Source organism: Trichechus manatus, unplaced genomic scaffold (assembly GCF_000243295.1).
Source record: "Trichechus manatus latirostris isolate Lorelei unplaced genomic scaffold, TriManLat1.0 scaffold00061, whole genome shotgun sequence".
Taxonomy (NCBI): domain Eukaryota; kingdom Metazoa; phylum Chordata; class Mammalia; order Sirenia; family Trichechidae; genus Trichechus; species Trichechus manatus.
Genome location: NW_004443997.1, coordinates 2,522,781 through 2,549,812, shown reverse-complemented (window position 1 = coordinate 2,549,812; position 27,032 = coordinate 2,522,781). Strand labels below are relative to the sequence as shown.

Sequence of the window (27,032 nt, the reverse complement as noted above, 5' to 3'; positions counted from 1 at the left end):
TTGATATAAGTGATGTACAGGAAAAATGCCTCACAGTGGGCTGATGTGAACATAAGAGCCTCTCAACACATACGTGACAGAGGAGATAACCTATGAAGGAGAGAGTATTGACACATTGTGGGGTTGGCAACCAATGTCACAAAACAGTATGTGTATTAACTGTTTAATGACAAACTAATTTGCTCTGTAAACCTTAATCCTTAAAATCTTAATTAAAAAAATATATAAATAAACTAGGCCCCTGAGCCATGTTCCTGTATTTTCTTCTACAAATTTTCTCATTTTAGTTTTCACATTTAGGTTCTTCATTCATTTTGAATTGGTTTTTATGTATGGTGAGAAGTATGGATCCTGATTCATTCTCCTGCATGTGACAATCCAATTTTCCCAGCATCATTCATTGAAGAGAATATTTTTTTCCCCATTGAATGGACTGAACACCTTTGTCACCATGTAAAATGGTACAGCCACTTTGGAAAACAGTTTGGAGGTTCCACAAAAAGTTGAACATATAACCACCATAAGACTCAGCTATCCTAACCCTAGGTATATATCCAGAAGAAGTAAAGCAGGAATGTAAACAGAAACCTATATACCAATGTTCAATGCAATTCTTTTCATAATAGCCAAAAGGTGGAAACAACTGAAATGTCCAACAACAGATGAACCGATAAACAAAATGTGGTACGTACACACCATGGAATATTTCTCAGCCATAAAGAGAAATGAAGTTCTGATGCATGCCACAACATGGATGAACCTTGAAAACATCATGCTGAGAGAAAGAAGTCAGTCACAAAAGGATAGATACTGTATGATCTCATTTATATAAAATAAGCAAAGATATAGAAACCAAAGATTCTTAGTGGTTACCAGGGGAGGGAGGGAGAGGGAAAGGGGAAGTTTTTGTTTAGGGAGCATTGAGTTTATATTAATGGTGGTGGAATAATTTGAAAAAGGTTAGCAATGGCGCACAACTAAATGTTAAAAGAATAAAATCAAACTCACTGAATTATATGTATAGAAATGTTTGAAATGGTGTATGTTTTGTTGTATATATTTTTATCACAACCAATTATTAAAAAAAAAAAAAAACCTACAGTGGGCAGTTCTCCTCTAATGCACATGGGGACACCATGAGTCGGGGTCAACTCGATGGCAACTGTTTTTTTTTTTTTTCGGGGGGTGGTGCGTATTAAATCCTTAACAGAGACATGATTTGCAAATATTGTCTCCCATTCTATGGGTTGCCTATTCTGTTTTCTTTTTTACTGTTGTGTTTTAAGTGAAAGTTTACAATTCAAGTTAGTCTCTCATACAAAAATTTATACAAACATTGCTATGTGACCCTAGTTGCTCTCCCTATACTGTAACAGCACATTCCTCCTTTCCACCCCGGATTTCCTGTGTCCATTCAACCAGCTCCTGGCCCTCTATGCCTTCTCATCTCACCTCATGTATCTACTTGGGCTAGAAGCACGCACTTCACGAGTATCATTGTATGTCCTGTAGTCCAGTCTAATCTTTGTCTGAAGAGTTGGCTTCAGAAATGGTTTTAGTTTTGGGCTATCAGAGAGTCCGGGGGTCATGTCTTCTGGGGTCCCTCCAGTCTCAGTCAAACCATTAAGTCTGGTCTTTTTACTAGAATTTGAGTTCTGCACCCCACTTTCTACTGCTCTAACAGGAACTCTGTTGTGTTCCTTCTCAGGGTGGTCACTGGTGGTAGCCGGGCACCATCTAGTTCTTCTGGTCTCAGGCTGATGGAATCTCTAGTTTATGTGGCCCTTTCTGTCTTTTGGGCTAATACTTCCCTTGTGTCTTTGGTGTTATTCATTCTCCTTTGTTCCAGGCAGGTTGGAACCAATTGATGCATCTTAGATGGTCGCTCGCTAGCTTTTAAGGCCCTAGATGTCACTCACCAAAGTGGGACGTAGAACATTTTCTTAATAAACTTTGTTATGCCAACTGACCTAGATGTCCTCTGAAACCATATTCCCCAGACACCTGCCTCTGCTACTCTGTCCCTCGAAGTGTTTGGTTGTATTCAGGATACTTCTTAGCTTTGGTTTAGCCCAGTTGTGCTGACTTCCCCTGTACTGTGTGCTGTCCTTCCCTTCACCTAATTCTTGTCTACTATCTAGCTAGTGAATACCCGTGTTCCCCTCTCCACCCTCGTAACCAGTAAAGAATGTTTTCTTCTGTGTTTAAACCCCCCTTGAGTTCTTATAATACTGGTTTTATACAATATTTGTGTTTTTGTGACTGACTGAATTCACTCAGCATAATGCCCTTCACATTCCTCCATGTTATAAGATGTTTCATGGATTCATCGTTGTTTTTTATCGTTGCATAGTATTCCATTGTGTGAATATACTATAATGTTTATCCATTCGTCAGTTGATGGGCACCTAGGTTGTTTCCATCTTTTGCTATCACGAACAGTGCTGCAATGAACATGGGCGTGCGTATATCTATTCGTGTGACGGCTCTTATTTCTCTAGGATATATTCCAAGGAGCGGGATTCCTGGTACTTCTATTTCTAGCTTTTTAAGGAAGCGTCAAATCAGTTTCCAAAGTGGCTGTACCATTTTACGTTCCCACCAACAGTGTATAAGTGTTCCAGTCTCTCCACAACCTCTTCAACATTAATTATTTTGTGTTTTTGAATTAATGCTAGCCTGGTTGGGGTGAGATGGTACCTCATTGTAGTTTTGATTTGCATTTCTCTAACGGCTAATGATCATGAGCATTTCTTCATGTGTCTGTTAGTCGCCTGAATGGCTTCTTTGGCGAAGTGGCTGTTCATATCCTTTGCCCATTTTTCAACTGGGTTATTTGTCTTTTTGTTATTGAGGTCTTACAGTACCTTGCAGATGTTAGAGATTAGACGCTGATCAGATTTTCACAGACAAAAATTTTTTCCCAGTCTGTAGGTTGTCTTTTGACTCTTTAAGTCTTTTGGTGAGCAGAAGTGTTTGATTTTTAGGGGCTCCCAGTTATCTAGCTTCTCTTCTGGTGTTTGTAAATTGTTACTTATGGTTCATATTCTGTTTATGCCATGTATTAGGGCTCCTAGCGTTGTCTCTAGTTTTTCTTCCATGACCTTTACCGTTTTCGATTTTATATTTAGATCTTTGATCCATTTTGAGTTAGTTTTTGTGCATGGTGTGAGGTATGGGTCTTGTTTCAGTTTTTTGCAGATGGATATCCAGTTACACCAGCACCATTTGTTAAAGAGACTGTCTTTTCCCCAATTAACGGACTTTGGGCCTTTGTCAAATATCAGGTGCTCACAAGTGGATGCATTTATGTCTGGATTCTCAATTCTGTTCCACTGGTCTATGTATCTGTTGTTGTACCAGTACCAGGCTGTTTCGACTACGTGGCAGTATTATAGGTTCTAAAATTGGGTAGCGTAAGGCCTCCCACTTTGTTCTTCTTCAGTAATGCTTTACTTATCCAGGGCCTCATCCCTTTCCAAATGAAGCTGGTGATTTGTTTCTCCATCTCATTACAAAATGCCATTGGAATTTGGAATGGGATTGCATTGTATCTGTAGATCACTTTGGGTAGAATAGACATTTTCACAATGTTGAGTCTTCCTATCCATGAGCAAGGTATGTTTTTCCACTTGAGGAGGTCTCTTTTGGTTTCTTGCAGTAGTGTCTTTTAGTTTTTACTGCATAGGTCTTTTATGTCTCTGGTTAGATTTATTCCTAAGTACTTTATCTTCTTCGGGGCTACAGTAGATGGTATTGATTTGGTGATTTCCTCTTCGAAGTTCTCTTTGTTGGTGTAGAGGAATCCAGCTGATTCCTCTACCCTCAAGAAACAGAAAAGAAATCAGCTGGATTCCTCTATGCCTTTTCTGTTCCTTGAGAGTCCTTTGATGTAGAAACATTTTCAATTTTGATGAAGTCCAATTTATCTATTTTTTATTTCGTTGCTTGTGCTTTTGGTGTCATATATAAGAAAGTATTGCCAAATCAAGGTCATGAAAATTTACCCCTGTGTTTTCTTCTGGAGCCCTGTTGGCACAGTGGTTAAGAGTTTGGCTGCTAACCAAAAGGTTGGTAGTTCAAATCCACCAGCTGCTCCTTGGAAACACTATTGGGCAGTTCTACTCTATCCTATAGGGTCGCTAGGAGTTGGAATCGACTCGACGGCACACAACAACAACACGTTTTCTTCTAAGAGTTTAAGGCTTTGGCTCTTAAATTTAAGTCTGATCCATTTTGTTAATTTCTGCATGGGGTGTGCAGTAAGGGTCCAACTTTATTCTTTTGCACATGGATATCCAATTATCCATCATCATTTGTTGAAAAGACTATTCTTTCCCCACTGAATGGTCTTGACACCCTTGTTGAAATTAATTGACCATAAATATGCAGGTTTATTTACGGACTTTACATTCCACTGATGTCTATCCTTATGCCAGTACTACACTGTTTTGATTACTGTAGTTTTACAGTAAGTTTTTTAAAGTTTTTAAGAGCTTTGTAGTTGCTTATGTATAACCAAACACCCCATGGTATTTGGTTCCTTGGTTTGCAGGTTTAGGGTCATGGTTTCAGGAGACATTCCAGTTAATTGGCCTAATAACATGTTAGTGCCTCTGTTCTACTTTCTAGTTTGCTGAATAGTGCCTGGGGTCTTAAAAGCTTGCAAGTGGCCATCCAAGGCACAACAGTTGGTCTCTACTCACCTGGAGCAACAGAGGAAGAAAGAGAGTCAGGAACAGGAGGAGGAAATGGAATGTGCAGCTAATTGTCTCCATGAACAACTGCCTCCTTTGCCATGAGACCAGAACCGGATAGTGCCCAGCTACTATTACCAAACATTTTGATCAAAGATTCTATGGAAGAATTCTGATCAAAAGGGGGAAAATGCACAATAGAATTTCATGGGATCCAGATTTTCTGGAGCCAGGGAGGCTGGATGAATCCCCAAAACTATTGGCTGAGATAATCTTGAAAACTTAAACCAAAATATCCCCTGAAGTCTTCTTAAAACTAAACAATAATTCAGCTTAATTAGTAAAAAATTTCTGCCTCGAGCATTATGCTCTTTTAAAAACTATCTGACCATAAAGCCATAAAAGTAGAAATCAATAACAGAAAAAAGCAAAAAAATCAAACACATGGAAACTGAACAATACCTTGCTCAAAAACTTGCCCATTTTTTAATTGGATTATTTGTCTTTTTGTTGTAGAGGTGTTGGATTTTTCCTGTAGATTTTAGAGATTAGACCTTTGTCAGATACAGCATAGCCAAAATTTTTTCCCCATTCTGTAGGTTCTCTGTGTACTCTTTTGGAGAAGTCTTTTGATGAGCAGAAGTGTTTAATTTTTAGAGGACCCTAGTTATCTAGGTTTTCGTCTGGTTTTTGTGTATTGTTAGTTATGGTTTTCATCCTATTTATGTTGTATATTAGGGCCCCTAGCATTGACCCTATTTTTTCTTCCATGATCTCTATAGTTTTGGGTTTTATATTTAGGGCTTTGATCCATTTTGAATTAGTGTTTGTGTATGGTGTGAGGTATTGGTCCTGTTCCATTTTTTTACAGATGCACATCCAGTTTTGCCAGCATCATTTGTTAAAAACACTGTCTTTTCCCCATTTGATGGACTTTGGGCTTTTGTCAAAGATCAGGTGACCGCAAGTATATCAATTTAAACCTGGGTTCTCGATTCTGCTTCATTGGTCAATGTGTCTGTCATTGTACCAGTACCAGGCTTTTTTGACTATCATAGCTGTATAGTAGGTTCTGTAGGTAGTGTGAGTCCTCCTACTTTGTTCTTCTTCAGTGATGCTTTACTTACCTGGGGCCTCTTTCCTTTCCATATAAAGTTAATGATTAGTTTTTCCATCTCGTTAAAGAATGCTGTTGGTATTTGGTTTGTGTGAATTCTTTAGGATTTTCTATATATAGGATGCTGTCATCTGCGACACTTTTACTCCATGTTTTCCCATTTGATGGCTTTTCTTTTTCTTGACCAATTGTTCTGGCTAGAACCTCTAGGACAATGTTCAATAGCAATGGCAAAAGTGGGCATCCTTGTCTTATTCCTTTTCTTAAGGAGAAAGCTTTCAGTTTTTCACCATTTACTATGATGTTAGCTGTAGGTTTTTCAACAAATGGCCTTCATCATGTTGAGGAGTTTAGGGTAATTTAAATCAGGAGTCTTATCAATTTAGGTTTTGGCTAAGATAGCTCAGTTTAAAGCACCTTAATAGAAACACTGGGTTTTTAAAATATACATTGGGTAATGTTTACATAATGAGACTTAGTAGATAAAAAAGAACATACCTTCCACTTGGTAAAGAGATCAGCAAGGAAACCATTCACAGCTTTCTCAAAATACAAATCTCCTGTAAAGAAACAGTGAGCAAAGAATGAGGAGTATCATTATTTCTTTCTTGCAATTTCTTCTTTCACTAAAGTAAAAGAATGGGATCAGTCAAAGAGAAGGCAGATTCTGCTATATTTTAAAACAAGATCATAGAAGCCAGTCTAACAAAAATGGTTTCAACCTAAACTTTCTATCAAGCCAAATTTAATGTTTGCTTCACTTGGTAAGAGGCCACCGCTTAATGGTTAAATACAAAATTGAGAAGTGTGATGATTCAAAAACACAGCCTATCTTCTAAATGACAGGACAACTAACCCCTACAAGTGATTATTCTTATGATAATAAAGTTCGTTAGAAGATGATCTGGTATACCCCAGGCATTCACTGATTTCTTATTTGCGGTTCCTGCTGTTCTCGAGCAACCTGATGACCCGTGACAAAAAATAATTTGTAACTCTGCTAAACACAAATTTGAATTGCATGGACCATAGGGCTGGAGTGCTAGAGACAGTATCTGCACCTCATAGCAACTTTATTGTTCTCTACTCATTACAGAGTAATTCTAATAAAATGAGGCAACCCTGGTGATTTTTGAGAGGACAGAAAGAAAAATGAAAGATATTAAAGAAAGTGTTGGTTCTTTGCCACAGAGTTACTCTCTACATGACTTTTCATTCTGTACTTATAGAATAATTAAGGATCTGAGAAATAAGATTTTTCATTAATACCTAACAGCATTTCATGGAATTCAATCAGGTATTTTCTGGAGCATCTGAGGATGGTAAAGGTCTCAGGATACATCTTTACAGAATGTCAAGAGCTTACTGTAAAGTGATACCAACTTGGGGGTAACCAGAAAATACTCCCCAGAGGAAGTTACAACCAGCACTTAGGAACGTACCATAAATATCAAAATCCCACATTTCACAGCTCATCTGAATAAATATGTAAACCATAGCCGACGTAGAACGAAACACCACCTGAAACAAATAAAAATATAATTGCATTAAAAAGCATTGATGCAAGAATTCCCCTAATTGTGACATGGGACTTTTGCCCTCTATGAGCTTATAAACACATACAACATATTGCAATATATATGAACTTTCCATGAAGGTTCACACAAGAAACACAGAGAAGGGTACTGACTCTTATCTGGGAAAGTCAAGGAAGCCTCACTATGGAGGTAGAACGTGAGCTAAGACGTGCCAGATGATGAGTTGTCAGTCTAAAAAATTATAATTCACAGCAGACCTCCTTTATACCCAAGTTGCCTGGATGAGAAGCATAAGCGGTTTTCTGGGCTATGTGCTTCATTTACCCTGGAGCCCCTTAGCCAGCCCTTCTTTACACCTGTCACAGACTCTAAAGAGGTGTGGTAGGAAAGCAAAATGTAAATCTCTTATTCTCCTTTAGTTCACTAGAGACCTCACTCCTTAAAGACATGAGATATTCACCATTCACAACCCAGGGCTTTTCACAGTAGGGGGGGTTGTAATAGGCCCTTGACAAATTCGCTCCCTTTCTAAGGCGCATAAACACGAAGCCTGGAAGGAAATATACCTTTCAAACTGTCTGCCGGGATTATCTCTGAGTATTGGCATTATGAGTGATTTTGCTTCTTTCTGTTTTCCTATAAATTCCTCTCTCTTTTAATTATAAAATATTTCAGAGAAACATACAGAAATACATACGTCTAATTTTTTTAATAAGTATGCAATGTTTTCATAACTAAAGAAAAGTTATTTTTTAAAAGATACTTTTTTTTAGGCAAAATTATTCCAGAGACAGAAGCAGATCAGTGGTTGCCTGTGTGTAAGTGCAGGGGCTTCTCACTGGTGCTATAACATTTGTCAAAACTCATCTAACTGTACACATAAAACGAATGTACTTTATTGTACAAAAATTACGCTGTACTAAGTTGATTTAAAAGATACTTTGAAGACCTGGTTAACACATCCATATTCTCTTTTATAAAGAGCGTGTGTGTGTGTGTGTATACATAAATATAGAAAGTGATCTTTTTAGTTAATTATATAACTTTTTACGTGCCCTTCACTTTGAAGCTGTAAAAATGTCAGTTACTGTGATATTCAAGTTACCCTAGTGGTCCCTTCTTTTTTTAGTGTGTGTTTTGTTTTTTTAGATAGATTTTAAGATAAAATTCACATAATATAAAACTCATCATTTTAACCATTTTAAAGTGTACAATTCAGTGGTTTTTAGTAGGTTAAAAACCAAAAACAAACCAAATCCATTGCCACCAAGTGGATTCTGACTCATAGCGACCCTATAGGACAAAGTAGAACTGCTCCACAGGGTTTCCGAGGAGCAGCAGGTGGATTCAAACTGTCGACCTTTCGGTTAGCAGCCGAGCTCTTAACCACCGTGCCAGCAGGGCTCCTTTGGCAGGTTACTAGGTTGTATATAAAAGCATGAATCAGCACTTCATTCTCTTCGGCTGAATAATATTCCATTGTATGGCTATACCATCTTTTGTTTATCCCTTTATCAGCTGGTAAATATCTGAGTTGTTTCCACCTTTTGACTATTATGAATAATGCCCATATGAACATTCGTGTACAAGTTTTTGTGTGGACATACAATTTCAATTCTCTTGGGTATGTACCTAGGAGAGGAATTGCTGAGTCATATAATTCTATGTTTCACTTTCTGAGGAACTACCAAAACATTTTCCACAGCGGCTGCACCATTTGACAATCCCATCAGCAATGGATGAGCGTTCTAATTTCTCCACATCCTCACTAACACTAGTTATTTCCCTTTTTTTTTTTTCTCAAATATAGACAGCCAAGTGGGTATGAAGGTACATTTGGTGGCACAAACGGTTAAGTGCTTGGCTACTAACCTAAACAAAGGGTTGGCAGTTCAAGTCCACCCAGAGGGGACTCAAAAAAGAGTCCTCAGAATCTATTTCCAAAAGATCATAGCCATTAAAAATTCCATGGAACACAATTCTACTCTGAAACACGGGAGTCACCATGAGTTGGAATCAACTAGATGGCAACTGGTTTAGCTGGTTTTTAGTGGTTATGAAGTGGTATCTCATTGCAGTTTTGACTGCATTTCCCTAATGACTAATGATGTTGAACATCTTTTCATATGTTTACTGATCATCTGTATATCTTCTCTGGAGAAATTTCTACTCAAGTCTTTTGTCCATTTCCTAATTGAGTTATCTGCTTTTCTATTTTTTCTAAATGAATCAATTATTTACTTTATTTGAATATCTTTCAAAGACACTATTACAAATTCTAGCTCATGCTGGTTAGAATCTTTTCTATATTTTAATATTTATATACACACATATCTATCTAGATCTGCACCACACAGTTAACGACGCTATTCGTAATTTAGAATTTGGGGTTTTTACATTTTATGAAAACTTCCAAACGTAAAAAAATTATACAGCAAACACCTAGATTCTATACTTAACATTACACTGCTGCATCATTTATCTATCCACCTAAAATCCAAAAAGACAAACCCACTGCCATCGAGTCAATTCCGACCCATAGTGACCCTACCGGACGGAGCAGAATTGCCCTATAGGGTTTCCAAGGAGTAGCCGGTGGATTCGAACTGCGACCTTTTGATTAGCAGCCGTATCACTTAACCACTGTGCCACCAGGGCTCCATCTAGCCATCCTTTTATTCATCAATCAATCCATCTTACTAGTTCAATGTAAAAATAAGGTACATCAATACTCTCTTTCCTTTTTAATTTGCCACTTCTAATCTTCCATGGGCTAGAAGACCAGTTGATCAAACTGGTTATAAAATTTACCTAAAGTGGGACTTGTGATATAAACTAAACATTGTAGTGTTAATTTCTTTTCACGTATTAAAATCTTGTTTTCCTATCAGGTTATAATTTCTTGAGAAAAGGGACCATGTCTAAAATTTCATTCAACAAACACTGGAAAGCCTACTTAGTGCTGGGAGCCATGCCAGGGAACTGGTGGATAGAAAGACAGAAGATTGCCCTCAAGATGCTGGCAGTCCTGTGACAGAGCATGCAAGCAAACATATCCATGACAGTGTGATGAGTTCCATAATATGCACGTGTCCAGGGTGCCACGGAGGCACTTCTAGCCTAGTGGAACCAGGGAGGCTTTCTAGAAGCAGGGATGCCTGAGACTCCTCCTAAGGGATGGATGAGTGGCTAGGGAAAGGGGAAAGGCAGGGTCTAAGTGCCCCAGGCAGAGGGAGTAGCATGTGTAAAGACACAGAGGCAAAAGAGAACATAGCAGGTTCGGGGAACAGCGGATGGTTTATGTGGCTAGGTTATGGGGGGATCAGCACATGGGAAAAGTGATGAAATTAAGTCCAGCTTCAACTGCTTCCCTGATTCCTCCACACAGATGTCCAACAAGCATCTCAAAAACTGAGCTTTTTAATCACCCCCTCAACCTGCTCCTCCCCTAGTCTTCCCCTTCTCACAAATGTCACCACCATCCACCCAGCTGCTCAAGCCAAAACCCAGGGGTCATTCTTGATTCTTCTGTTTCCATCACTCCTTACATCAATAAGTTGTTGACGCTACCCAAAATATACTTTAAATCTAACCACACTGCTCCGTTTCTACAGTTCCCACTCCGGTCTAAGCCACCATCTTCTTGCTGGACTACAGCAGGCCTCCTAACTTGTTTCCTTGCTTCCACTCTTGCCCCTACAAACAACCCTCTACACTAGCACCAGATGGGTGGCAAGAGGTACTATACTGCCAGATGCCTATCTAATATTCATTCTTCCCTTCTTCCTAAGTTACCAGAAGCTGATTCAAGGGCCCAGTCAAAAGACTGAACTTTCCAGCCTCCTTATAACTAAATTCTGGCCAGTAAGATGGAAATGGAAGCGTCACGTCCTTAAAGGAAGCTGACATAGCTGGAAGGTGCACCCCTCTTGTCCTTCCTCCCTTCCTGACTCCACTGCCTGGAATATGGATGCAGTTATTGCAGCTCCAGCTGGTTCACAGAAGCCCTATGCTGAAGGTGACAGACAGGAAGACAGAAGGAGGCCTGGATCACCAACAACTGTGACAATGTCATACCACCCATCAATTGCCAACCCATGGACTTCTTTCATTTGAGAGAATAAAAGTTGACCTTGAAACATTTCGGTCACTTTTACTTTGAGTTTTTTGTTCAGTGAAATCCAACTGAATACTGATAGTGATTTGAAAAACAAATTCTGGTATCACTCCTCCCTTCACCCCTAAAACACTTTGATGGTTTCTAATTGTCCTTAGAATATACTCTTAACTGGTTACTGGCTGGAACCTGGCTGCCTCCTAACCAACATCATTCTCTCACCTCAGTCACTATACTTCTCCCACATGGTCTTTTGCAATTCTTTCCTCTTCATCTCAACCTCTGTAACCAAAACCCAAACCAAACTCATTACTGTCGAATCAATTTTGACTGACAGCAAACCTGTAAGATAGAGTAAAACTGCCCCCATAGGGTTTCCAAGACTGCAATATTTACGGGAGCAGGCTGCCACACCTTTCTCTTGTGAAGTGGCTGGGGGTTTGAACCACCAACATTTGGAAAGGCAGCTGAGCGCTTTAACCACTGTGCCACCAGGGCTCCTTACACTATACACTAGCTAAATCTCACCCTTCAGGTCACATGAAATGTCACCTTAGGTCCTCCTGTTATTCGCTAACTCAATGCTCTGTTTCCCTGGAGTCTCTCATTTATTTGTTTACTAAGGAGGCCACCTTCAGTTAATCCCTCTCATTGTCCAATTAATTTCCCTCAGAGTATTCATCATAATCTGTGGAGTGGGTGACTAGTAACATCTGTCCCCTGTCTAAAGTATAAGCTCTTTACTGTCTGTGCTGTTCCCCTCTGCATCCCCAGTGCCTGGCACAGCAGCTGGCACACAAGAGGAGCTTGGATATTATGTGTTAAATAAAGGAATGAATGAGGTCAAAGAGGTAATCATACATCTAATTATAATGGACTCTGTAAGTCATCCTTAAAAGTTTTAATTTTTAGTAAACCAAGTAAAGGTAAATTAAGGCACAGTAAGATACCAATGTCTACCCACAAGAGCTAGAAAAACTTTAATAATCTAATACCACGTGTTGGATAAAACGGAAAATTGCAGTAGACTGCGGTAGATTTTATGAATTGCTGCTAGGAGTATAAACTGGTACAGACAACTTGAAAAATAATTTGGCATTATCTTACAGAGGGGAACTTACTATCCACCAAATTATAGATTAAAAATATAGTACTGAGTATCAAAAAGTTAACTTTAAAAGAGTACATAATTTTCCCTCTGCTTTAATACAGCTCAAAAATAAGCAAAACAAATAATAGGCTGTCTAGAAAAACATGTTTTAACAGTATTTAAAAAACAAGGAAATTATAAAAATAAATTTCAGCAGTTATCTCTAAATATTCAACCAGGGGCAATTTTGCCCCTCAAAGGACATTTGGCAATGTCTGGAGACATTTTTGGTTGTCATGACTGTGGAGGGTGGGGTGAGGGGGTGCTACTGGAATCTAGTGGGTAGAGGCCGGCGATGCTGCTAAACATCCTACAATGCAGAGGCAGCCCCCCACAAGAACGTTATTGACCTTTTGAGGCAGACAATTATGGGCTGTTCTATACATTGTAAAATGTTTAGTAGCATCCCCACTAGATGCTAGTGGCACAATCCCCAGACAATGACAGCTAAAAATGTCTCCAAACGTTGCCAAAAGACCCTTGGTAATCAAAATCACCCCCAGTTAAGAACCAAGGCACTAGAGGGAAACAGAACACACAGCTTCACCAGCATGAATAATGTTCACACCTGTTCAGTTTGGATTTTTCTAACAGGAATAGAGAGCCAAAGGCGATTCCTTTGCAAAGGTCACTCTGTGTTTACCAATGTGATCTTGCACTAAACTTTTGCTACGTATTAGTGCGAAAAGAAGCTCGCAGGTTAGACACAACATGTCTACTTTTGAGATTAAATATACCCCCCTCAGAAGAAGAAAATGCAGATCAACCCCAAATTGAAAGAACCAAACGTAAAACCTTGAAGTTTCAGAAGACCCTCACAATATTACCAGTTCCACCAGAGCAGATAGTAGCAATCATGAGATTATAAAATTTTTGTTTGTTTCTTTGTCTTGTTTTTAATTTCAGGACTTAGACATAATGGTTAGGAGAAACAAAACCAAAAAAACGCACAATTTTTAAAATAAAACTTACCCTGGTATCCTCACTGATATAACCACACATGACTTTCTCATTCTTGACCCACAGCTCACCAGCCTGTGCCCTGAAAGAAATCACACACACACGTTATTCCAAGTCTCATATTAAACCAAGAAGAAACAGGGGCAACTCTAGGTGACTCACCTTACTCAGACACTTGTACCTAAATGACCCAATCAGTTAAGAATTTCCATAGAGAAATCCATGAGGAGATGATACAACATTAAGAATTCTCATAGTATACTGAATATGTACAATAGAAGTTCTTAATTAGGGGAGTTTATGGGCAACATAGGGGTCTAAGGAAGGGGTTCACAGATCCATGAACCTCCTGAAAGTATATGCAAAACCTTCTGGCCAAAGAACCCATCGCTTTGTCAAAATTTAAAGAGTCCATGACAGGAGTTTTTGTTTGAGGGGTACTGACCCATTGCCGTCAAGTTGATTCCAACTCATAGCGACCCTATAGGACACAGCAGAACTACCCCAGAGGGTTTCCACAGAGCGGCTGGTGGATTCGAACTGTCGACCTTTTGGTTAGTAGCTGTAGCTCTTAAACGCTGTTAATGGTGGTAGAATATTTTGGAAAACGATAGTGATAATGGTGGCACAATATGAAAAATGTAATCAAAGTCACTGAATTGTAAATGTGGAAGTTGTTGTATTGGCAAATGTTCTGGTGGGTATATTTTCACCATGACTAAAAAAAAGAGTGCATGACATACAAAAAATTAAGAATCACTGATGAACAATTTTGCTAATCTCAGCTTTGATATGAGTTTCGATAGAAACAAATCCATTTTACTATCAGGGTTAGAAGACAAGTAGTCACAAAGGGACAGGGTCTCTATCCAAAGAAGGCCATTCTGCTGAAAAATTTCAATGGCAACTTGGTTCTACATATGTCAGGCTTGATGTTTTTTCCTTTGCAACTTTTTTTTTCTAAATTTTATCGCGCTTTAGGTGAAAGTTTACAGTGCAAATCAGTTTCTCATTCGAAAATCTATACACACATTGTTTTGTGACACTGGCTGCAATCCCAGCATTGGGTCAGCATCTCCCCCTTTCCCTTTCCACCCCAGGTTCCATGTGTCCATTTGTCCAGGTTTCCTGTCCCTTCCTGCCTTCTTGTCTTTGCTTTTGGGCAGGTGTTGCCCATTTGGTCTCGTACACTGGATTGAACCAAGAAGCACATTCCTCACATGTGTTATTGTTCATTTTATAGGCCTGTCTAATCTTTGGCTGAAACGTGGACTTTGGGAGTGGCTTCAGTTCTGAGTTAGCAGATGTCCGAGGGCCATAGTATTAAAGGTTCTTTCAGACTCTCTGAGACCAGTAAGTCTGGTCTTTTTGTGTGTGTGAATTTGAATTTGTTCTACATTTTTCTCCCGCTGTGTCCGAGACCCTCTACTGTGATCCCTGTCAGAGCAGTCAGTGGTGGTAGCGGGCACCATCTAGTTACAGTTCTCCTAGGCTCAGGCTGTAGTTCATGTGGTCCGTTAGTCCTCTGGACTAATATTTTCCTTGTGTCTTTGGTCTTCTTCATTCTCCATTGCTCCAGACGGGGTGAGACCAATAGCTGCATCTTAGATGACCACAAGCAAGCTTTTAAGATTCCAGACACTACTCACCAAAGTCGGATGTAGAACATTTTCTTTATGAACTATGTTATGCCAAATGATCTAGATGTCCCCCAAAACCACGGTCCCCAGCCCTCAGCCCCAGTAACTCAGTCCCCCAAGGTGTTTGGATGTATCTAGGAAGCTTCTATGACTTTGCCTTGGTCAAGCTGTGCTAACTTCCCCTATATTGTGTGTCATCTTTCCCTTCACCAAAGTTAACTCTCACCTACTATCTAGCTAGTGATTTCCCCTCACTACCCACCCACCCTGTAACCATCAAAGATTGTTTCTTTTTGTATATAAACCTTTTCTTGGTTTTTTGTAACAGTGGTCTCATACAATATTTGTCCTTTTATGCTTGACTCATTTCGCTCAGCATAATGCCCTCCAGATTCATCCACGTTGTGAGATGTTTCACGGATTCAAAATTGTTTTTTTACAGTTGTGTAGTATTCCATTGTGTGTATGTATTATAATTTGTTTATCCATTCCTCTGATGATGGGCACTTAGGTTGTTTCCATCTTTTTGCTATTATGAATAATACTGCAGTGAATACAAGTGTGATACGTCTATTTGTGTGACGGCTCTTATTTCTCTAGGATATATTACTAGGAGTGGGATTGCTGGAACATATGATATTCCTATTTCTAGCTTTTTAAGGAGGCGTCATATAGTTTTCCATAGTGGTTGTACCATTTTACACTCCCACCAGCAGTGCATAAGAGTTCCAGTCTCCCTGCCTCTGCAACTTTTTAAGGGCATGAAATGGATAATACAGTAGAAAGAACATGGATGGTCTTTGGCTGTGATTAGTCTGAAGTTAAACTGGTGTAAGCAGGGATTCTAGCTCTGAGTGCCACTTACTAGTTGAATGGCCTTAGGGAAATAATTCTGTGGGGCTCAGAGTCCTTATCTTAAAAAAACGAGAGAATGCTACCTGCCTTATAGAGCTGTTCTGTGAGTTAAAGCAGATAATGTGGGAAAGGAGCCCTGGTGGTGCGGTAGTTAAGAGCTTGGCTGCTGACCAAAAGGTCAGCAGTTTGAATCCACCAGCTGCTCCCTGGAAATCCTATGGGGCAGTACTATGAGCTGGAACCTACTCAGTGGCAACAGCTTTTTTTATAATGTAGGAAAACTGTTCCAGAAAGTGCTAGTATAACTAAAACCAAACCAGGTGCCATCCAGTCAATTCCGACTTATGGCGACCCCTTGTGTGTCAGAATAGAACTATATGCTCCATAGGGTTTTCAACGGCTGATAGTTCAGAAGTAGATCACCAGGTCTTTCTTCCAAGGAGCCTCTGTGTGGACTCAAACCGCCAAAGTTTTGGTTAGCAGCTGAGCGGATTAACCATTGCACCACCCAGGGACTTCAGTGCTAGGATAGTAGGTGCTGAATTTTGTAATTTGCACTAACAAGAACTACGGCGATAGCAGATACTAACACAAAGTGCTATCCTGGAGAGAAAGTGGTAGTTCTTACCCAAGGGCCTTGTAATCATCCTTCAAGCAATCAATCAAGCTCTTCAATTCTACCAATCCCACTCCCTTTCTCCCAATGCAGTCACCTGACTTACTAAGCAAGCAGCAATCATAAAAAGGAAGAAGAGATAAAAGCAAATGCTATATACCATGAACCACAGTTCAGGCTACCTCGGAAACAGTGGGCAACCAGTCAACCTCTCTAGGCCTCTCTCACTTCTGTAAAATGAAGGAGGCTGGACCACGTCCATGGTTTTCAAATTTGCTTCTCAGGATCCCAGCTCTGCTTTCCCTAAGAGGGCTGCCTCTTGGTACTCTTTTGCCCAACTGTGTCTGTGAATATAAAAGTGCAGCAAGCCTGACCTGAGAAGAGACATCTGTCTGTGTCTTTAACATTACAAAGAGGGCACCAGTGTGGGAATTCTTCTAGCAGGAAGCACTCTGCATAGAAGCTACCAAACACCCAATAAACCAAAGCTCCTTTTTAGTGTACTAACTCTCCAACTTCTACTAGTAAACACATGCTAAGTGGTGTTACAAAATTTGGGCTTAAATTTCTGCACCTCTACTCCCTCTAGAGGTCAAGCCACAATCTTTCTGAGCCTTAGTTTATTTTAAAAAATCAGTAAATGTGTTTAATAAGATCCTGCCCCCCTATTTCCCTGAGCTCTTGGTAAGATCAAATGAGGAACTGTAAATGAGAGGACTTGGTAACTGCAAAACAGGTATTATTCCTATGGATATGGTTCTTTATTAAACACACACACAGAAAATGCAGTCTTGACTCTTGAGCAGCTCACATCTATATTCGGCAACTAAGCCTTTTATTCGCCCTTACCCAACAGGAGCCTAGAACGGCACTGAGTCAGCAACCCATCTCTTTTCTACTGGTTCAAGGAAGAAAGAAATGACACTGATAAACGTAAGTTCCCAAATCCACACACCCCAGAACACAATACAAGAGCACACACAGTTTTCCACAAGAAGGGCAGAGTGGCATAGTGCCAAGCCCTGCAACAGGATGAAAGCAACCTGAGAAGAACTTCCTGTTGGTCCTCGGCACTTCCACTCCCTTTTCTATCAAATGAGCTGTTTGGAGTCAGTGATCTCCCACATCCCTTAAAACTAAGTCTCAGAATGATAATTCTGTGAAAAAATGTTAAAAATAAGTGCAAAGTATGGTCACCGTAGTGTCACTAGCATTACCTCACAACAACCTAAATGTCCAGCAGTGGCAGACCAGTTAAATAAACACAACATTATGGAACCATAAAAATAACATTTATGAGAAATGAAGTACTGATACATGCTACAACATGGATGAACCTTGAAAACATTACACTGAGTGAAAGAAGTCAGTTACAAAAGGACAAATATTGTATGATCTCATTTATATGAAATATCTAGAATAGCCAAAGATACTAAAGTTTATTAAAGGATATTAGGGGTGGGCAGGAGGGAGAGGGAAAGGAAGACACAAGGCTTAGGGGACACTGAGCTTCTGTTAAGGGTGATGGAAAAATTCAGGAATGGTTAAGGATGATGGCTGAACAACATGATAAGTATAATTAACATTACTGAATTGTACATGTGAAGACTGTTAAACTGGCAAATGTTTTGTTACATATATATTTAACACAATAAAAAATAACATTTACAAGGACTTTTAACTTTACAGGAAAAGTTTATGATGTGTTTTTAAGAGGAAAGAAGGAGGATGCAAAATAGCACACACAGAATATGATCATCTAAGTAAAAGAGGAGTGTGTGTGTGGATGTGTATGAAAATAAAATACTGGAAGGTCACACGAAAATTTTAGTAGTGGTTACCTACAGGTAGTAGGCTTATCTACCATTCTAATTTTCTTCTTTATACTCTCTGTATTATCCAAATTTTCTAGAACAAACATGTATTTTAAAATACAAGAGACTGTCTTGTATTTTTTTTAACAGTATATAAAATTATACACATAGTGCTAAGCCCAAGGGGGGGGGTACTGAAAAATCATGTCAAAATGTTAGCAGTGGTTGCTTCTGAGTAGTAATTTTAAGGGTTTTTTTTTTTTTCCTTTCCTGCTTCTTTATTCTATTTTTCGAATTGTCTACAAATGAACAAGCATTATATGTTAAAATACTTAGCATATGCCTGGCATAAAGTATATGCTCAAATACTCGATAGCATTAATTTTAGAGCTAGCAGAAACATTTTGAGAATGGCCATCATAGAATAAGAGCTTCAAGTCAAAGATCCCAGAGAGCCTTTTCAATGTGAAGGATCTAGCAGGAAAAAACACAAACTGTACACTCCTGGGGGCTTAAAGTATGACTCCATGCACAGGCCAGTTCCTGGCTTGCTCTTCTCCGAAGAAAAGAATCAAGCGTGACAGCCAAGAGCCAGGGCCAGAGATCATTCCATGTGGCTCTCGCCGGATGTGAGGCTGCAAGAGGCTTTCAGAGTTTACACGTTTGTGAAATGTGATGTTTTTAAAATGAATATGCATTAGTATAATCAGGAAAAAAACAAATTTAAGTTAAAAACAAAACCATAGCTAGTTGGTGGCCATAAAGATTGTACCTAGAAAAATTAGATCTCTTTATAATGAAGTCAAATAGACTAGAGTTCTCAGTTCAATATTTTAAAAAACCAAATTTCAACAGTCAGGAGACATGATTTTAGTGCAATATTATTATTTTAAATTTTTGTTTAATGTTTTTCAAATACTGATTTAATCTTTTAAAACATTTAAAAGAATACCTTGCAAATTTACTCAAAGAAAACCAAAAGTTTAAAAAATAAGTCATGGATGAACCTAAAATACATTATGCTGAGTAAAATAAGTCAGACACAAAATGACAAACACTGTATGATTCCACTTTCATGAAATACTTAGAAAATGCAAACGCACAGAGACAACCAGGGGTTGGGAGAAGGGAGGAATGGGAAGTTATTGCTTAAGGGTTCTGAGTTTCTGTTTAGGGGAATGAAAAAACATTTAAAACTGGACAGTGGTACAGCACAAGATACATAAACGAGACCTCCTAAAAATTACTCATTTATGCTCAACAAAAGACTTCTGCAAAAGAGTCAAAACAGAACATACAGACTGGGAAAAAATTTTTGGTTAGGATATGTTCAACAAGGTACTAATCTCTAAAATTTATAGAAAGCTTCAACATTTCAACAATTAAAAAAATAAACAATCCAATTAAAAAATGCGCAAAGGATATGAACAAACACTTCACCAAAGAAGACATAAGAAATAAGAGCCACCACACGAATAGACAGCTGCATACCCATGTTTACTGCAGCATTGTTCACAATAGCAAAAAGATGGAAACAACCTAAATACCCATCAATAGATGAATGGATAAACAAACTGTTGTAAATACACACAATGGAATACTATGCAACAATAAAAAACAATGACGAATCCATGAAACATCTCACAACATGGATGAATTTGGAGGACACTATCATGAGTGAAATGAGTCAAGCACAATAGGACAAATATTGTATAAGACCAATACTATAAAGTAACAAGAAAAGGATTACACACAGGAAAAAAAAAAAAAAACATTATTTGATGGCTACCAGGGACGACAGGGCAAGGGAGGGAAAACTACCAATTAGAAGACACAAGTTAATACTGGTGAAGGGAAAGGCAATACATAATATGGGGGAAGTCAGCATGACACAACCAAGGCAAGAGAGGACACTGAGTGGAACACAAGAATAAAGGGCAACTATGGTAACTACTATAGGTTAGACAATCCTGCAGCAATAGTATTAACAAACAGTAATTTACGAATGGACAAATAGGCAGATAGATATGCCAAGAGGTGTGGGAGGATGTAAGGGAACACACCTACCAGTAAATACAGGTTTGGTGGTAGATATTTCTACATATGGAACCCTAGCGGTACAGTGGTTAAGAGCTCAGCTGCTAACCTAAAGGTCAACAATTTGAATCCACCAGCCGCCCCTTGGAAACCCTATGGTGCAGTTCTACTCTGACCTATAGCGTTGCTGTGAATCAGAATCAACTCAACGACAATGGCTTTGGTTTTGGGGTTTGGATTTCTACATATTTGACTGTAGGCGCGGCTCGTATAGTGCACACAAGGGGTATAGTCAGGGAAGTCTCTTAGATATAACCAAACATCTCACAGGATGAAGTTCCTAGGCTAGAAGACAAAGGACCATAGACTTGGGGGTATCTACATCAGTTGGCACAACATAGTACATAAAGACGATTTTCTACATCCTACTTTGGCGAGTAGCGTCTGGGGTCTTAAAGCTTGCAAACAGCCATCTAAGATAACTATTGGTCTCTTCTCATTTGGAAGGAGGAGAGTGAAGGAGACAAAGGACTCAAGGGAACAATGAGTCCAAAGGACTGATGGACCACATGAACCACAGCCTAATGACCCCAAGACCAGAAGAACTAGATGGTGGCTGGCTATCACTACCAACTGCTCTGACTGAGATCACAAAAGAGGGTCCTGGACAAAGCAGGAGAAAAACTGTAGCAAAAAATTCAAATTCACAAAAAAGACCAGGCTTGCTGGTCTGACAGAGACTGGAGGAAACCCCGAGACTATCGCCCTAAGACATCCTTCTGACCTGGAAAGGAAGTCATTTAGGAGACCACCTCTCAGCCAAACAATAGACAAGCATGTAAGATAAACAATAATACTCAAGAAGAACATACTCCTGAAAATAATCAATTATACGAGATCAAAAGGGCATTATCTCTGCCCAAGAGCAAAAAGGAGAAGGCAGGAAGGGGTAGAAAATCAAGACGAAAGAAAATGGGGAAATCAGGGCAGAACTGGTGAGAGTGCTGACACATGTAGGGAATGAAACCAAGGTCATGGCACACTTTATGTATAAACTATCAAATGGGAAACTAATTCGCTCTGTGAACTTTCACCGAAAACACACACACACAAAAAGATAGTGGTGATGGTTGCAAAAGATGGTGAATGTAATTAATGTCACTGAATTGCACACATAAAGGCAGTTAAAATGGCAAATGTTCTGTTATATATATTCTAACATAATATAAATATTCTAACATAACAAAAAAATGAGGTCTTTAAAACGTTTCAAAGGCAGGGTCTCAAGGTGCTCAAACTGTCTCATATGTCCTTAATTACTCAACTAAATTATCAGGTCGAAAGGCTAAATTATAGGGAAATTCTTTAATTATTTATTATGACTTTATTTAAATAAATGACTACATTTTTTTTTCCTAGTATGATGCCCAGATATCATTCTTTTTTTTTTTTTAAATATGCACGCCTTCATGCAGTTGGCAAAAGAAAGTGACCTTCGGTCCGGTGTAGGAAGATTATAAATAAGTCTTCAGGAAAAATGGCAGAAGATGTTGTGGCTTACATCAAACCATGAATGAGCAAAATATTACACCATACCTTTAAAAGTGATCTTTAAAATAAAGTCTAAAACTGAAATTAAATTCATTTTTCCCTCTAGCACCATGTGTCTGAGGACATTCACATCCATAAGGCTGAACTATAATAAGAGAATCAAGGAATTTAAGACCAAAAGGGATCTGAGAGGGCTTTCAAGCCAGTGCTCAGAAAACTACAGCCTGCAGGCCAAATCCAGCCCACTTCCTGTTTTTGTACTGCCCACAGCTAAGAATGGATTTGACATTTTAAAATGGCTGAAGGAAAAAAGAAAATGCAAGAGAGACCTATGGGGCCCACAAGGCCTAAAATATTTACTATTAGGAGCTATACAGGAAAAGATTCTAAGTCAACCATTTCATTTTGCAGATGAGGAGAAAGACTCAAAGAGAAAACTGACTTGCCCGTGGTCACCCTGCTAATCAGTGGTACTGCAGGACTAGAATACAGGTTTCCTGACTCCTGGCTCACCTCCTAAAAGGAGACACCCGGTTGGTATTGGAAGGCATGAACCTTGGTTGCATTTCTTGTCCAGCTAGAGACTTACTAATATTTTGATCATCCAATAACTTTGAAAACATCTCTTTTTGAAAAGAATTAATCCTTTATCCTTTCTTTTAGAATCAATATTTCAGGCTAATCAAATAACCCTACTTGATGATGAAAAGTTCTTCTTTACAAAAGGATTCTGGCTAATAAACATAGAAGGAATGACCCAGCTAGAAAATCACCATTTTGCAACAATTGTCAATGGTTAAAACCATTAGGTGAAAGGCTGATGGGGAACGTTATAGTGGGGGAGATCAGCCTGCATCACCTGACTCCACGAATCAATGTCAGCATCACTAAAAGTGAGTCAACCAGACATAAATACATTTGTGCACACACAGGAAATTTCAGGAAAGATGCAGGTTGCTTCTGGGGAGAAGGATTTATATTTCATTGTATACCTTTTTGTACCATTTGAATGCTTTACTTGTGCATGCTGTACTTTCTGAATTAGAAAGAGTTTTCAAAAAGTCCCTTTTTCTCTTTTTTTTCACAAACTGAAATACAGACATACTTTTAATAAATCAAGAATAGTACAATATAGTTTAAAAGGCAGCAGATTAGAAGCTATTGTCTAGTCAGTTTATGTCTCTAAACCTTTTTCCTAATCTGTAAAATGAGAAGGTTTGATTCAATGTCTTCATCTAAGGTTTTTTCTAATTCTAAAATTACTGATTTTACACCTCCTTCTTTGTTACAGAATACCCGGTGGCTTCAGCAACTTCTTGGTTTTTTGTTTGTTTCAGCTACAACAATCTAACATTTTAAGCTAATGTATATTTTATTACAGGGACATTCATATGCTTACAGTGTTACCTCTTGAAGTACCTTAGGTAGCCTAGTTACTGCACTAAATCGTACTCCTGTGTTAGCTGATACGTCAAGAGTGATGTAATGCCTACCTGATTCCAGCAAACTCCACCTTCTGGGTGATATAAGCACATGTGCTGACCTAAAGCAAGAAACAGAGAAAGAGAGAAACATTTGTTGTGTTGTTGAGATCCAACAACACATCAGGCCATGAAAAGTCACAAACAAGGTCTCCTGGCTTTCTAATCTCCTTTAACAACCCAAAGTTCACTTAACAATGGAGTAACAGATTTACCCCACTGGAAAGCCTGCTGGGGCAGGTACAACAGTAGGTTCTTAAAAGTTTGGCAAGCATAAGCAATAGTAAAGACTAGGGCGACAATCAGTGGGCCAGCTTCACGAGTATACTATCTATACATATGTGTATACATACTCATACATACATTTACATACTTGTTTGAATATAGTACATTCTATCTCTCATTTAGAAAATTGAACTCTCCTCACCAAATAAAACATGCGCGAAGACTTTTTTGTCTAAAAATATATACTGTATGCAAATTCTGCCTATAATTCATTGTTTCATAATACTTAAAATGTCCAATAAGGAGACTTATCAGCAAGAGCTGAATGATGAACTAATCATTTTAAGTTAGAAAATGTTTAGTAAAAAATAAGGAAAATGGAAGGAGGATACAGTTAAAAGCAGTCTGACTTGGGAGCCCTGGGATCTGGGTAATAGCCCCATGTCTACTGCTTACTAGCTGTGGAGCCTTGAGCAATCACTGAACTTCTCAATCTCAGTTTTCACATCTACAAATTGGGGACAATATTACCTTTCCACAGAAAAGGGATGTGAGGAACAAATGAGATCAAGTAAAAATTTGGAAACTAGTCCCATTCCAATGTAATATAATTTCCCATTCTAACATAAAATGCAGAGTAAAAATCTGTAATATAAACAAAAAAAAGCTCAAAAAAGCTACACAGAAAAATAAGAATGGAAAAAATGTTTATAGTAATTGTCTGTAGATAGATGCCTCAATTATAAATGATTTTATACTCTTCTTCCTCCTAAACAAAAACAAAAAGAAAACCTAGATATTCTAAATCCCTTTAGTGAGCATGGATTACTCATATGGTGAAAAAAGTAAAAGATTTCTATTTAATCATATCTTACCAAACTTTTCTTTAGTCGCCACATATCCCCACGGCCAATATACTGATCCTTAAAGGTTAATTCCACTAGGTCAAGGGTCACATCCTAAAAAGGATAATCAAATATATTTCTCTCTGCATCACTCTGCCACATTTCATAGTCATAAGAAAATGACAACTCACCATGGAAAACCATTTTGCAAAAAAGAAAACGACTACAGTAAAACCTGTAAAAGTCGGAGCCTGTATAAGGCAGAAACCTGTCAAGAGAAGGAAAACTCAAATATTTTCCACTAAAACAAGCGATAGAAAAGTGGTAAGACTGCACCCTGTCAAAAGTGGAAAACTTGCAAGACGAAGAAAAACAAGGCAGTCCCATTGAGTTCCAGCTCACAGGTTTCACTGTAGAAGACCATTCAATAGCAGAACCCTGATAAGTCAAATGTTATCCTACCAAAGAAGGCTTTCTAGTACAGATAAGTCTACAAGAGATCCTACAGCAGTAGTATCACAGTTTAATGCAAAGAGTACCAGAGTACTAATTCTGTATTCTAGTCTAGATTCTGACACACAAACATGACATTGAGCTGTGTGCTTTTATTTCTCTACATAGGCTCAATAATACCCTCTGAACAATGATTTTACCTAGTATAGCATCATTTCTAGAAAAAAATGAAAATGCATAAAAAAATTTTAGTATGTTAATAGAAAATGTTACATATGGTTTCATAAACACACATATGTATACAGAAACATTTTAGCACACACTCTAATGAGAAAAAAAGGGTTCCAATGCAACCTACATACTACCTACAATCTAAACGACCTATATAAAACTACATATTTAATAGTCCTAACACTATACTTAAGGTCCCTGAGTAGTGCAAACAGTTTGCGCTGGACTACTAACCTAAACGTTGGTGGCTTGAACCCACCCAGTTGCACTGCAGAAGAAAGGCCTGTTGATCTCCTTTCATAAAGATCACAGCCAAGAAAACCCAATGGAGCAGTTCTACTCTGTAACACATGGAGTCACAATGATTTATAATCGACTTGAAGGCAAAAGGTGTAACATTATTCTTAAGTAATTGATTATTTCCTTAGTGATCTAATATTGAGGAAGGGTACCAATCATTCCAAAAAGATATTCAAGTCCAGAACAGAGACACACCTTAGGGTCTACAACATTAACATAGACATCTTGATAAGGTCTTAGCCGGAACACTTGAGTCACAGTCTGGTCCACACTGATAGTTTCTAAGAGAGAAGAAATTCCGATCAGATAACTTCTTCTGGAAAAGCAGGTAAATATATTCTAAATATCAGGACTTCGAACCAGTTCTTCCCAGTTCAGTCATGGCTGACAAAGTGACACCAGAAGAGATGCAAATTTTTACAATTTGGGTGATCCAGAACAGGAAAAATTACAGGTCAAAGTCCTGGAATGGGAGACTCAGAAGAGGCATATTCAGTCCCTTCAGGAGCCTGATGCATGAGACTGGATTATTGACAGGACTGTGGAGAGCAACACACATTCAAAACGGTGAGGTCAGCCACCATCTTTGAGCGGGGCACTGCTGTTTCTGACTCTGCTCAAAATCCCACAGGCAAGAGATCTGGTTGCTATTCAATGCCTATGCTTCCCTTGTTTTCTAACAGGGAGATAAAGTTTCTAACAGGGCTTCGACCCATAATTTTTCCATTCCAGTTATTGTTATGGTTCACCCAAATTTTAAAAATTTGAGTCTGTTCGGGTTTCATTTCCTTGGCCATGACTGAACTGGGAAGAACTGGTTTGAAGCCCTGCTAAATACTCAGACATTCCACAGGTAACACAATTGATTATTTGCCAGGGCAAGATGCATTCTCTGCCTTCCAGGAGCTTACAATTTAGACAGTTCTCTGCTTTGAGATGAAAAAAGCAAATGAAATAAGACCTGAGCCTAAGTGACTAAATTGAGAGAGAAAAAGAATTTAAAAAGCAACATAAAAGAGAGTTCAAAGAGCTGTGAAAATTCCAAAGAGGAAAGAGAGCCCTTCTTATTTGGAATGAAGGTAGCAGTGGCAGTTAAGGAAGAAACTTCTCAACAAGCCCTTAAGTCTGGTAAGCAAGAAACATAAAAGGTGGCAGGAGATGGGGTGAAGGTAAGAAGAATACTTTTATGATTTGGGTTTATAAAAATCTTAACTGTTAGGATTTTCGTTTTATAGAATGTCTTCCCATTAAAGACGAAAAGAGTAGTTGACATCAAAATCCTATAGGATAAAACTAGAAGTTTTGGGTTTTTGTTAGGTTTTTCTCTTAAGCACTATTTAAGGAATTTACTTTGTTATCAATTAACATTTTGGTTCCTTGATCAGCATGATATAGTCATTAGAGT

At 38.6% G+C, this 27,032-nt stretch overlaps 1 protein-coding gene across 1 annotated transcript in view; it reads right to left on the bottom strand.

Moving 5' to 3' along the window:
* The window catches only part of DEPDC5 (DEP domain containing 5, GATOR1 subcomplex subunit), a 136,501-nt gene that overhangs the window by 104,262 nt on the left and 5,207 nt on the right, over nt 1-27,032 (bottom strand). Inside the window, exons 5-10 of the mRNA XM_004378975.2 lie at nt 25,823-25,908; nt 24,674-24,757; nt 23,586-23,635; nt 13,592-13,661; nt 7,257-7,335; nt 6,313-6,374 (exon numbers count right to left, since the gene is read on the bottom strand). Coding sequence (XP_004379032.1) covers nt 6,313-6,374; nt 7,257-7,335; nt 13,592-13,661; nt 23,586-23,635; nt 24,674-24,757; nt 25,823-25,908 — 431 coding nt within the window. The remainder of the gene's footprint in view (nt 1-6,312; nt 6,375-7,256; nt 7,336-13,591; nt 13,662-23,585; nt 23,636-24,673; nt 24,758-25,822; nt 25,909-27,032) is intronic.